Source organism: Miniopterus natalensis, chromosome 2, assembly GCF_054644295.1.
Source record: "Miniopterus natalensis isolate mMinNat1 chromosome 2, mMinNat1.hap1, whole genome shotgun sequence".
NCBI classification, from domain to species: domain Eukaryota; kingdom Metazoa; phylum Chordata; class Mammalia; order Chiroptera; family Miniopteridae; genus Miniopterus; species Miniopterus natalensis.
Genome location: NC_142082.1, coordinates 163,059,928 through 163,072,545, shown reverse-complemented (window position 1 = coordinate 163,072,545; position 12,618 = coordinate 163,059,928). Strand labels below are relative to the sequence as shown.

At 36.9% G+C, this 12,618-nt stretch overlaps 1 protein-coding gene across 8 annotated transcripts in view; it reads left to right on the top strand.

Moving 5' to 3' along the window:
- The window catches only part of ATF7IP (activating transcription factor 7 interacting protein), a 108,412-nt gene that overhangs the window by 75,756 nt on the left and 20,038 nt on the right, over positions 1–12,618 (top strand). For 7 of the 8 annotated variants that reach the window (XM_016197440.2, XM_016197439.2, XM_016197436.2 and 4 more), the window contains exons 10-12: positions 3,858–3,919; positions 10,081–10,159; positions 12,271–12,426. In XM_016197440.2, coding sequence (XP_016052926.2) covers positions 3,858–3,919; positions 10,081–10,159; positions 12,271–12,426 — 297 coding nt within the window. The remainder of the gene's footprint in view (positions 1–3,857; positions 3,920–10,080; positions 10,160–12,270; positions 12,427–12,618) is intronic. The other variant, XM_016197442.2, reaches the window with a different exon arrangement.

Genomic DNA, 12,618 nt, shown 5'->3' with positions numbered 1-12,618 from the left:
GTAGCTATCATATTGATATAGTAAGTGACCATGAAATATAAGACACAGATTCTAAAGTACAAAACTACTTTTGTAAGTGATATACAGAGCCTTTTAAAAGAATTTCTGATGTAGCCATTACTTTAGTGTACTTGCCCTCTGAGTATATTTTCTTATATAAAACAGTGATGGTATTTCACAGAATTGTTGAAAGAGTAGCTTATGAGAGGCAGATCAAAATAATATTGGGCCCTGGCTAGTGTGGCTTGGTTGGTTAGAGAGTCATCCCATACACAGAAAGTTCATAGGTTTGATTCCCCGTCAAGGCACATACCTAGCTTGTGGGTTCAGTCCTTGGCCCTTTGGAGCACGTATGAGAGGCAGCTAGTGCATGTGTCTTTCTCTCATTGGTATCTCCCTCCCTCCCTCCCTTTTCCTCTCAATAAACATGTCCTTTGGTGAGGATTAAAAAAATAATAATATTGGACTGAATCTGAATATCACCCTCATGTAATTAACATCTGGGATTTAAGAGTAAATCTGAAATTTTATATAAAAATGCAATTGTTATTAATGTTAGTACTTAAAATAAAATGTTTGCATAGTACAGTAACTATTTTTTAGCATTATCTGTTACTACATTATTGTTTAGACACTCGAATTCATGTTTGCGATACTAAAAGATGCTTGCTTTTAACTGTCAGTAAATGAGCAAGATTTTAGGTTACTTCATTTTTCTCTGATTTCTTTTTCTTCTCATTATTAGTATTTTTAAAGAAGCAGGTGGAAGAATATTTATCATGGACATTGTTTTATGTGTTTTTCCTTCTTTATGAAATATTGATCCCAAGTTGACATTGTTATTAATTCATGGTCACAAGATATGTTCTTAAATATAGAACTTTTCCTGATTGACCATGGCCGTAAAAAATTTTGTTTAATGTTATGAATGCTAGTACCCTAAACACTTGTATAAATATCAGAATTATAATATTTCATTATGCTATTCTCTTAAATTTTTTATGGACATTTGTTGACACAAAGTGAATATTTTCCCCAAAGTTATCTAGCTCATGCACTCCATTATTTGTAATCAGTGTTAGTCCATTTTGCATTTATTTAATTACTTTAAAAATTTTTTGTATATAAAATGAATAGTTTTCACAATCATTAATTAGTACATTCTATTTTTGTGATAATGTACATTTATACTTACACTTAAAATTTTCTATTTTAACATGTATTTAATACACATTTATATGTACTTTAATATATAAATTATATTGACATCTTCATCTCAAGTTTTATTTAGAACGCTTACATACATTTGAAAGTGAATTATTAGATATTAACCATAAATGGGAATAATAAACTTTTTTTTATGACATTCGTAATGTTAATTAGAATGAAGTCCTGTTATCATGCATAATTTCAGGAGTGCTATAAATGACATTAAAGTAAGCATTTAGGTTTCCCAGAACCTAAGCTGAAGCCCAGTATCAAATTTTGGCTTAATATGAGGTTGAAGCCAAACTTTAATACATAATGTGATAAATTAATTACATAATGTTTAAAACTTTTAAAGTCCTATACTTATGTAGGTATTATTGACTTAATGAGAACATATGCTATCTAAGCAGACTGCATGCATTCGTATGTATTTTGTTATAGTTCATATATCCTCATAGAGTAAGTCAGTATTTTCTGTTTATAGTAAAGTAAAAATCATCCTAGAGACTACTCAGAAATATAGGGCTTAAGTTATAGCTAATGTTAGTCATTCGTGAAGTATTGAATGCCTGTATTCTAAAGTCCTGCAGATACACAGAAATGTGTAAAATATTCCCTATTCTCACTGAGCTTATGATCAAATAGGAAACTTGGCTCTTAAGTAAGTAATTAACTATAAATATGTTGAATTAGATATGCAGGTTTCTGTGAGTGGATATGAGAGGTCTGCAAATATATGATATAATAAATGGAAAGATGGTGGAAAATAGGGTCAAAGGATTTTTGCTTCAAGGCGTGTGACATCCTTGACCACTGGCTGCAGTGAGGGAATGGATTGGAATGGATGAAATGGAGTTAAGGAGACCAATTAGGAGGCTCTTGTAGTGATCTAGATGAGAGAGAGTGTTGTGACAATGATTTAAAAAGTTTTGCATTCCATTCATTTTCATACAGTTGTCCAGCACCAACTAAGGGACACTACTAATTGGCACTCCTATAAAACTTTTATGGTTGGCAAAAATGCAGTGTTGTTAAAAATAAGAACAATAAGATAGAATTGTTTCCAAAATGATTGATAGATTTTGAGGTACAATTTCTGATTTCACACCCGGAATAGTTTTATAGATTGATTGTTTGATTTTATAACTTTTTACTTTCAGAAGTCATCTAAAGTAGATATTATAGTAAAAGAAAACAAAAAAGATGCAGTGAAACTGTAAAATCATACATTAAGAATGAAGAAAGTCTGTAACAAAGGGGCAGGGGCTATTAATTGAAAATCTACTTAAGGAATATTATTACAGTTCTTTGAATAATTAACTCTTAGCCTTGAGACAATTAGGTCAAAGAAAGGATCATGCTGGGTAACAAAACTCTTATAGTAATTTAAAATATAAATATGTGTGTGTGCTTGTGTGTATGTGTGTTTATGTATATTAAAGTTTTATTAAGCAGTCTATATCTTTTCTGAGTATTGAGGAATTTTTTTGTATGAGGATATTTCCACCGAAAATAAAAATGAAGCCTCTTCATCTGCTTTTCTGAAGTTACCTTTTATATTCACTTGAAAATGAATTTCAAATCTAAAGTAATGTACTCTAACAGACTTTGGTAGTCAATTACTGGTGTTTTGGTAATGTCATCAGTATATTTTAATACTATGCCATGTAGGATCAGTAACTTGGGATTCAATTTTTATTTAAGTAGTATTTCAGGAACTCCACAGTCCCAACAAAACAGGTGCTGATTCATTATAAATGAAGTAATTTAAAGATTTTTTAAAAAAGTAAATAACATATTATATTCTTCATACAGTACGAACTAAGGTGAATCAAATAGGTTAGGAAAGAAATTGTGAGGGCCTCCTTTTCACTTCTGTAGCCTAGAAAAACTTAACATGTTTATTCTGATTTTTTTTTACAGGTTTATATATGTATATATGGAAATACATAGTTCTGTCTCCTGTGTTTTTGTGTGTGTGTGTGTTTTTAAACAAATGGTTTACTTTATATGTGTTCTGGAGATTTGCAAAGGAAAGGAATGCCATATTTTAACCTAGCAATTTTATCTACAGAAAGCAAGGATGGGATGTTCCAACAATAGAAAACTACTGTTAACGTGTGTGTGTGTGTACGTGTGTACGTACCACAAACTCAATACAACTAATTGAAAAATGAATAAAGATCATCTGTGATTGAACTACTGAGATTATGCATGTGCATTTTCTCAGAATCACTGTATTTGTAATTATTTTTCTAATAACATTTTTGCCATGTGGTTAAGTTTTTTTCTAAAAGTATAGTATGGAAGAATGGTACTTTATTTAACCATTCACTCATGTTAAAACATTTAAGTTATGTACATCTTAAGTTGTTTCTCTAAGATATTTCTTAGCATAAGAGTTAAAATTTCTGAGTCAATGGGTATGTGAAAATTTTTTTTGCTGTTGTGAATTTGCCCTTCTGAAAGATATTGTGGCAGTGTTCTATGAGAGTCCATTTACGTATGTGATATGTTGGCAGACAAAAAAAAAATTGGAGAAAATTACATGCATTGTTGTATATAAAGTGAAACCCAACTTTTCACAGTTTTAGGTGCTTTTAAAAATAGTTGATGTTTTTGATTTTTTTGTTTTCTTGACTCCTCAGAAAACCAGACAAGCAAAACAATAGATGCTTCTGTTAAGAAAGCGGCTGATAGCACATCACAGGTAAGATTTTCCTTCTTTTTCAAATTAAAATTCTAATTACAGTCCATACGAGAATGGATTTCTATCAGTATTCTTTAATACAGTGAAAATTATTTTATGTTCTTCACAACTCTTCAAAGATTTTCAAACAGCTTTTTTGATATTTGATAAGAATTGACTTTTTTTGCTTAGTAATTCTCCTAGAGATAATGTTATTTTATTATATTAACTAACTGCTTGGCTTATATAATTGACAGTTCAGTTATTTGCCTTCATATACTGTAAAGATTCAGTCTGCACTTGTAGTTTCCTCCTGCCCCATCTTTTAAATGGCCTCACTGCCTCCCCTCCCCCACACCCAACACATGTTACAGAGGCACCAATTTAGTTTCTTCAAAGCTGATCAGAAATTGATTTTTAGAAAGAAAAACTTGGTCTTTCTGATAGCTTATTAGCACTTTCCCAGTCTTGGTACTTTTTTGTGTTAAATCTTAATTACCCAGGAATGGAGTAACTACTTTTTTCCTAAATTAACAGTGTTCTTCCTATTTCTTTCACTCTATTGCTTTAGGTATAAAAGATTTACAGAAAAGTCATGAGGTTATTGATAGTTTTATTTTCTGCCCTTCCTCCTAATCATTTCAAGAGACACAAACATTTTTCCTACGAAAACATAACGTCTCATATAAATCAGGCATGAATTTGAAAACAAGGACATAATGATCTTTAATTATGACTTTTGCTTTAAAATGAAGGATTTTTTTTACCTAAGCTGGATATACACCATGGTTTCTAGAGCAAATTAAAGCTATTAGAAATATTTTAGTCTCAGCTTCTGTTTAGTATGGCACTGTAGGTAAATGCAGTACTTGCATCATTCCACAACTACATCAAACTTAACAACTAAACTACAGAACAGCCATCATTCAGAACCATCTGAAATCTAGCTGAACTGAAATCCTACAATTAAGGATATAAAGAAGAAGCCACATTGGGACTGGTAGTAAGGGCAGAGACGCAGAACAGGCTGGTCCCACACTCGTGTAAAAATTGGAGGAATATCTTGGCTGCGGCGTTTCTGAGGAGTGGGAGGTCCAGGCCATACACCAGGGCCCCCAGCCCAGAGTTCCAGTGCCAGGAAGAGAAGTCTCCATAATTTCTGGCTGTAAAATCCACTGGGGATTGTGGCTGAGTGAGATGGAGGGCTTCTGGAGTCTCAGGCAGTTCCTCTTAAAGGGCCTATACATGGACTTACTCAGACTCACTCACTCTGAGCTCTAGCACTGGGGCAGCAGCTCAAAAGGCACCAGGGACTTACGGAAGGAACTGAATTGTCTGGCATCAGGGTGAGAGCTGGGGTGCAGCAGCTTTCTCCCAGACAGAAGTGCTGGCAGAGGCCATTGTTCCTTTTCTGAGCCCTTCCCCAACAGAGCTGGCAGGCAGGTGCCATATCTGAGTCTCTTATCAATCTGACTATCACCCTTGGCCCCACCCTGGTGGTTCCCTGACACCCTGCCCCACCCAACTTGCAGGCCTATCCAAGCTGTTTCCAGTGGCTTTTTTTTATATGAACATTCTGTCTTAGCTCATGCTTGCTTCAGACTTTCCTAAAAACTCTCAAGCCAGCATGACCCATCCTCTTAAGTGACTTCAGGCCCTGTGCTAGGGGCAGTTTGCCTTGGTTTGCAGCTTGGCTTCTTCTGGGCACCTCCCAAGTAGTAGCAATCTGCAGATCACTTTGGAGCTCATGCCGGCTGGCCTCAGACAGAACATAGGCAGTGGCTGACCTTGGCCTGCACCTCCTGGGAAGCCCCAGAGATAGTGCACCCAGTAGACAGCTTCAGACCATGTTGAAGCACCACCCAACCAACTCCACAGGCAACATTTTCAAGGGTTGGGCTCAGTGGGTACCAGAGCCCTGTTGAAGTAAGTCCTGCTTCATGGGGTGGGCCCCTGCACAGGTAATTCACCACAGTGTTCACTGCCAGCCCTTGCAGCTGATTGGCTTGGGGTTAAATCATTCCCATTGAAGTGCCAATAGCAATAAAGTCTCAACTACAAGAGGAGGGTGTACACCCCCCCACAGGGACACACCTGGAGTGCCCAGCTTGGGTGAATGGGGAGGCTGTGCCACTGAACCTTATAGGACATCTACTACATAAGGCCACTCTGCCAAGCCCTGGAGATGTAGAGCTCTATCTAACACACAGAAACAAACACAAAGTAGGCTGCCAAAATGGGGAGACAAAGAAGCATTTCCCAAATGAAAGAGCAGAACAAAACTCCAGAAAAAGAACTGAACAAAATGGAGACAAGCAATCTACTAGATACAGAGTTCAAAATACTGGTTATAAGGATGCTTAAAGAATTTAATGAGAACTTCATCAAAGATATAGGAAACAAAAAAATGGAACTAGAAAACAAAGAACCAATCACAAATGAAGAATACATGAACTGAAATGAAGACTACAGGGAATCAGCAGTGGAGGAGATGAAGCAGATGATCAATTCAGAGATTTGGAAGATAAGGAAACAGAAAACACCCAATTAGAACAGCAAAAAGAAAAAAGAATTTTAAAAAAGTGAGGGTAGTGTAAGGAGACTCTGGGACAACTTCATGCATACCAACCTTCACATCATGGACTTGCCAGGAGAACACAGGGAACAAGGAATTGAAAATCTAAGTCAGGAAACGTAGAGTCCCAAACAAGATGAACTCAAAGAAGCCCATACCAAGTCACGTCATAATTAAAATGTCAAAGGTTAAAGACAAAGAGAGACTTAGAAACAGCAAGAGAAAAGCACTGCAGTGGTACCTCGGTTTTCAAATGTAATCCATTCCGGAAGGCCGTTCGAGTTCTGAAACATTTGAAAACTGAGGGGTCAACAGCCGACAGCGAGGCCCAGGATCTTGCACTCAGTGGAAGCTGCATGACATGTTCGACTTCCAAGGTGTGTTGGAAAACTGAAGCATTTACTTCTGGGTTTACGGCGTTTGTAAACCGAAATGTTCATCAATGGACATGTTCGAAAACTGAGGTACCACTGTAGTTATCTACAAGGGTTTTTCATAAGACTGTCAGTGAAACTTTGCAGGCCAGGAAGGATTGGCAAGAACCTACAACCAAGATTACTCTACCCAGCAAAGCTAACATTTAGAATCGAAGGACATATGAAGAGGTTCCCAGGCAAGAAAAAGCTAAAGTAGTTAATCACCACCAAACCAGCATTACATGAAATGTTAAAGGGTCTTCTTTAAGAAGAAGGGGGGAAAAAAGATCAGAAACATAATGAAATGGCAGTTAATACATATATGAAATCAGTTGAATTGAAAAAAAACGAAACAAGCAGAACAGAAACAGACTCATAGATACAGAGAACATTTTGACAGTTGCAAGATGGGAGGGAGGTTGTGAGGATGGGTGAAAAAGGTGAAGAGAATAAGTACAAATTGGTAGTTACAGTATAGTCACAGATGTGAAGTATAACAGGGAATATACTCACTAATATTGTAATGACTTAGTAAATTATATAATCTCTAGTCACTGGGTTGTATACCTGAAACTAATATAATATTGTATGTCAACTGTAATTGAAAAAAATAAAGAATTATTTAAAGTAAAAATATTTTGTACAAATTTTAGCAGTCTTTGTGTATGATATTAGAGATCAAAGTTGTGATTATTTCTGAGGATATCTCGTGGATTTTAGCTATATTTTCAATTAAAAGTTTATGGGGTACTTTCTAGAAGACATATGTGGTATACAAAATGTTGATATATTTAGTGACATTGGAAGTCTACCTTTAAAATGTATTCCTAAACCAAAAATTTATAAACATCTTTATTTCCCTCAGTGATTTTTTTTGTTTTGTTTGGACAAGCTAAGTAACATTTTCAGGACAGGAAAATGACATTGTTATGGCTGTGTTTGTTAGAAATGATGGTTCTTCTAAAGTTATACTGTCTTAATATGATAACCACTAGTCGAATATAGTTATTTCTTGATGTTTTATCCCATCTGACAATTGGTATATTTGATAAGAAATTTTAATCTATTTACACGTGGTATAATTATTGATATGGTTGTATTTAGGCCTGCTGTTTTGTAATTTTAAAAATCTGTTTCATCTAAAATTTGTTTCTATATGTTGGTGTTTTTTTGGTTTAGTGTTAATCTTTTCGGGTTTTAAACATTTTACCTTAATTCTTTCGTTTCCTTTCTATTTTTGTTTTTCAGCTTCTACTTAATTACACATTCATTAACATATTTCCTTTAATTCTTTTAACATATTTTTAACAGCTACTTCTGCAGTCTTTGCTAAATTCAACATCTGATTTCACTTGGAATCATTTTCCATTAAGTACCTTTTGTCTTTGGTTATATTCTATTGGTCTTCGCGTATTTGTTTAGTAATTTTTGTTGTTGTTGGTTTTGTTGTTGTTTTGAGGGCCCCAAAGCCCCCCGGTAAGTGTCCTTGCACCTCCTGGGTCTTGCACAATTCCCATCTGCTCCCTACAGACACTTTGACCCTCACCTACTTCCCCTGCCTCCCATCAGGACCCCAGTTTAAGATAAACAGTAAATGTCAGGTCTCGGGGTGGGGGGTGGCCGTTTACGGGGGTGGAGCTCCAGGGCTGGGAGTGTTACTGTGCGGGAGGCTTACAGTTCAGGAAGGCGGTTGTGGTGGGTGGAGTTCCAGGTTTGGGGGCTCAGAGTCCAGATTACCGAAGGGGCTCAGGATGGGGGGAAGATGGAGTTCAGGACAAAAGGTGGGTGATGTCCATATCAGTGGTGGGGAATAGAGTCCGTTGAAATTCAGGATGGGGGAGTCTGGGCTCCAGAGGACTGTTTTGGGATCTGGAACTCTTGGGAGCTGGAGTCTGAGCCTGAGGCCGCTGTAGGGGAGGGAACAGGGGGCCTGCCGCCGGGAAGGGCAGCCGGGCGGGCGGGGCGGGCTCGGCGCCGGTGGCGGTCACGCACCTCCGCGCAGCGCGGGGAGGCCCGGCCGGCCGCGTCCCCTGACGGCGAGGGCTCCGGCTCGCGGGGCTCCGCGGGAGAGGAGGCGGGCCGGGGGCCGGGGGCCGGGGGCCGGGCGCCGGGGCGAGGCAGGCATCTTGGCCCGCGGGGGGCGGAAGCGGGGCTCCTAGGGGGTGGAGCCGCCAGAGGGCAGGGCGGGAGCGGCGCTCACTGGGGCGCCCAGGCCCGGGTGCCTGGGGCAGGGACCGCCCTCAGCTGCATAGAGCTGCTCCCCCGTTGTTGCTGAGCAGGGACGAGGAGATGCCGGGATCGCAGAGGGACAGGGCTGGCCACTGGCTGATTGTGGGGCTCTTCGACTAATTTTTCTTTTCTTTTTTTTTTTAAAATACATCTTTATTGATTTCAGAGAGAGGAAAGGAGAGGGAGAGAGAGATAGAAACATCAATGATGAGAGAGCCATTGATCGGCTGCCTCCTGCACGCCCCCGACTGGGGATCAAGCGCGCAACCCGGGCACGTGCCCTGACCGGGAATCGAACCTCGGTCGCCTGGATCCTAGGTCGACGCTCAACCCCTGAGCCACGCCCGGCCGGGCTCCTCTAATTTCTGATAAATTTAAAATTTAGTAAATTTTTAAAAGTGGACATTAGGTGTTATAGTGACTGGATTATTACATTCTTTAAGGATTTAAGTACCTTTAGTATTGAATTTCACAGATTTGTGTTAACAGGTCATTTCTACAAAGTCACTGTCATAGAGAGGTTTATAATTGTAGGACTTAGAATTTATATTATCATTTTGGGATTGGGCCTGAATTTTCTAACCTCAAGAAATTATTTCCTTTAACTTCACAAAATTGGTTTTGCAGATGAAAACTTTATTCTTGTTGATCTGCAGTGTAGCATATCATGAAGTGATTGTGAGTAGCATTTACAGCCCTGCACCGCCTGAGATACCTTCCGGGAAACTCTTCTCTGGGGACCGTAGAGTGGACTCACAGGGACCCAGGCGGTATAGTTTACGTGCGTGCTGTGGCCTATTGCTCCTAGGCTGCATGCCTGTACAGCATGTTACTGTGCGCAAGAGAAAATGATGCGGTCATCGAAACAGGCTCTTCACTATCCTTGTTTCTTCTCAGTATTACTTCATTTTTCCTTTATGTCTGCCAAAGTTTCTTTGCAAAATAAAAGTTTTGTTTTTCAGAATGGAAAAGCTACAGGCAGTGATTCAGGTGGTGTCATTGATCTCACAATGGATGATGAAGAGAGTGGAGCCTCACAAGGTATTTAAATATAAGTAATCATACTAAGTGATGCTTTGATACCATTTTTTTCTCTCAATCTATTTGCATCCTTTCTAGAATGAGAGCTTTTAGATTAGAATTTAAAAATGGAAATAAAATCTTGAGTGAATATGAAAAGGCATAGAGGAAAACAGAGCAATTAGGAGAATATATTTCATATGATCCTTGCAGTAACCCTGTAATGCCTACTTTAAAGTTGAAGATAGATTCATAGAGTATGAGTCAGTAAGGGAAGTGGGAATTCAACCCAGGTCTTCTGACTCTAAATGTTGTGTGTATGTTTTAATATCGGTACTTTTAAGTGTGTATACATTTAATTTTGGTTATTTGAATTTATTTTCTTTAGTGTTATTTAAATGAAAATGGAAGTAATGTTAAAAAGCATGCACACCCCAAAGTCCTTAATATTGTTTTGAGTTATAATAGTTAGAAATAATACTGGGTAGATATTAATATTCCAGATTATTCTTCTGCAGTATAAATAGGCATTCGATGAGTAAAAAGTTTCATGGTTAAATATGCTTAGGAAATATTTAGTAAAACAAAATTATATGTTTTTTTCTTTTTAAAAAAAAATTCATCTTTATTGTTGAAAGTATTAGAGATGTCCCCTTTTTTCCCCATTGACCCCCTCCCCCCCGCACCCACCCTGTTTTTTTCTTAATATAGACTTCTCTGAGCTTTTACTCTGTTAATTTATAATGTAATTCTCGAAGAATGATTCAAGATATAAAGTATTTATCAAACTTACTTGGCTGTACAAAATAACTTTGTTCACAGACATATCTGTAAAACTCTGGTGATAATTATATTAATGCATGTGGAAAATCTAGTATGATCAGGTACTTAAGTTAATTATTGCCTTAAAGACATTAAATTCAAAAAACATAAACATTTAAAAAATTATATTTTCCAGGAGTAAGATAGTTCATTTGATTTTTAAGAAAACAAAAGTAGCTATATAATTGATTATGTGACAGTAAAGTAAGTTATTTTTTTGTGTAAAACTGCTGTAAAATTGGAAGATTTATGCCATCATTTGTCAGGGTTGAATTTATACCACTATAACTCTTCTTAAAAAGTTTCAAATTACCTGTATTGTTTTCACTATTTTTTTATGGACAAGTCTAGGTATAATGAATTTCCTAGAGGACAAAAATAAATACAGGTTATTTTTGAGAGGACATAGGTAGGGCTATTCTGAATAAAAAAGTAAAGTAAGCAAAGTTTATTACCAGTTCCCTTGCTATTTCTCTTTCTAGCATCCCTGCCTCATGGAGTCTCTTTCCATTGCTCCATCTTTGAGTCTGCCTTAATTCTCTTCTTCTAAAGTATATTGTTCTCCATCAGCACCCAATTAAATAATACTTGCTAAAGCCTTAAATTGTATTCATAATTTAGAATTTTATTTACATTTTAGAATTCCATAGGACAGAAATCAATGGGAATTATTTTAGATAGAATAGTTTTGGGCTTGCCCTCTATATTACACCAGAGTGGTTAACTATTTTTAAGGGCTTTTTCTGAGATGCAAACATTAATTTCATATCATAGGCTATTGTAGACTTTTTTTTTGAGATAGACACTATATGTGTCTTTTATTTTAAAGACTGGATAATGTAAATAAGCAGCCATCTGTGTTATTAAACAAAAGAATCTAAGCAACAGTAGAGTAATTGGAATTCAGGATCTCTGGTGAAAAACTCATCAGTTTATAGGTATTTGTCTAGGAGAATGTCTTTGATATAGACACATAGATATATAGATATATATTAATGTAGGCAATGAAACTATTCATATTGACATGATACTGTTTTGAGTTCAGAAAAAAGATTCTTCCATAAAAAACAGCATAAAACGGTATTTCTGTAAATGTGAATTAGAATCTGTGATAGAACCAACAGTGAACTATTTAAGGTCCTGACTTGGGTTTCATATTGGCAAATATACATAATTAAAATAGAAATTGTTTCCTAAGCAGTAAATGTGACTTGGTGGCAGGCAAAGGTAAATTTTACCAATAAAGGAAAAACCTGTATTCCTAATTTTTTTTCTATCAATAATCATAACGTCCAACTTTTAATTAACAGACACTAAAAAGCTAAATCACACTCCTGTGTCAGCCATGGGTTCTTCTCAGCCTGTGTCTCGACCGTTGCAGCCCATCCAACCAGCACCACCTCTTCAACCATCTGGGGTGCCAACAAGTGGACCATCTCAGACAACAATACACTTACTACCTACAGGTAAACTTGCTGAATCATTGGACTGAATCTTTAGTTTTGCCTACAGTGAAATGATTATCATATCAACTGGCAAGATTAGACAGAAAATTCTCATTGTTATTTTGAAGATACCATGTCATTTTGAACGCAGTATTACTTAGTTTTCCTGTCTTAAGTAGCAGCACTTCTATGAATGGTTAAATAGAAGACTTA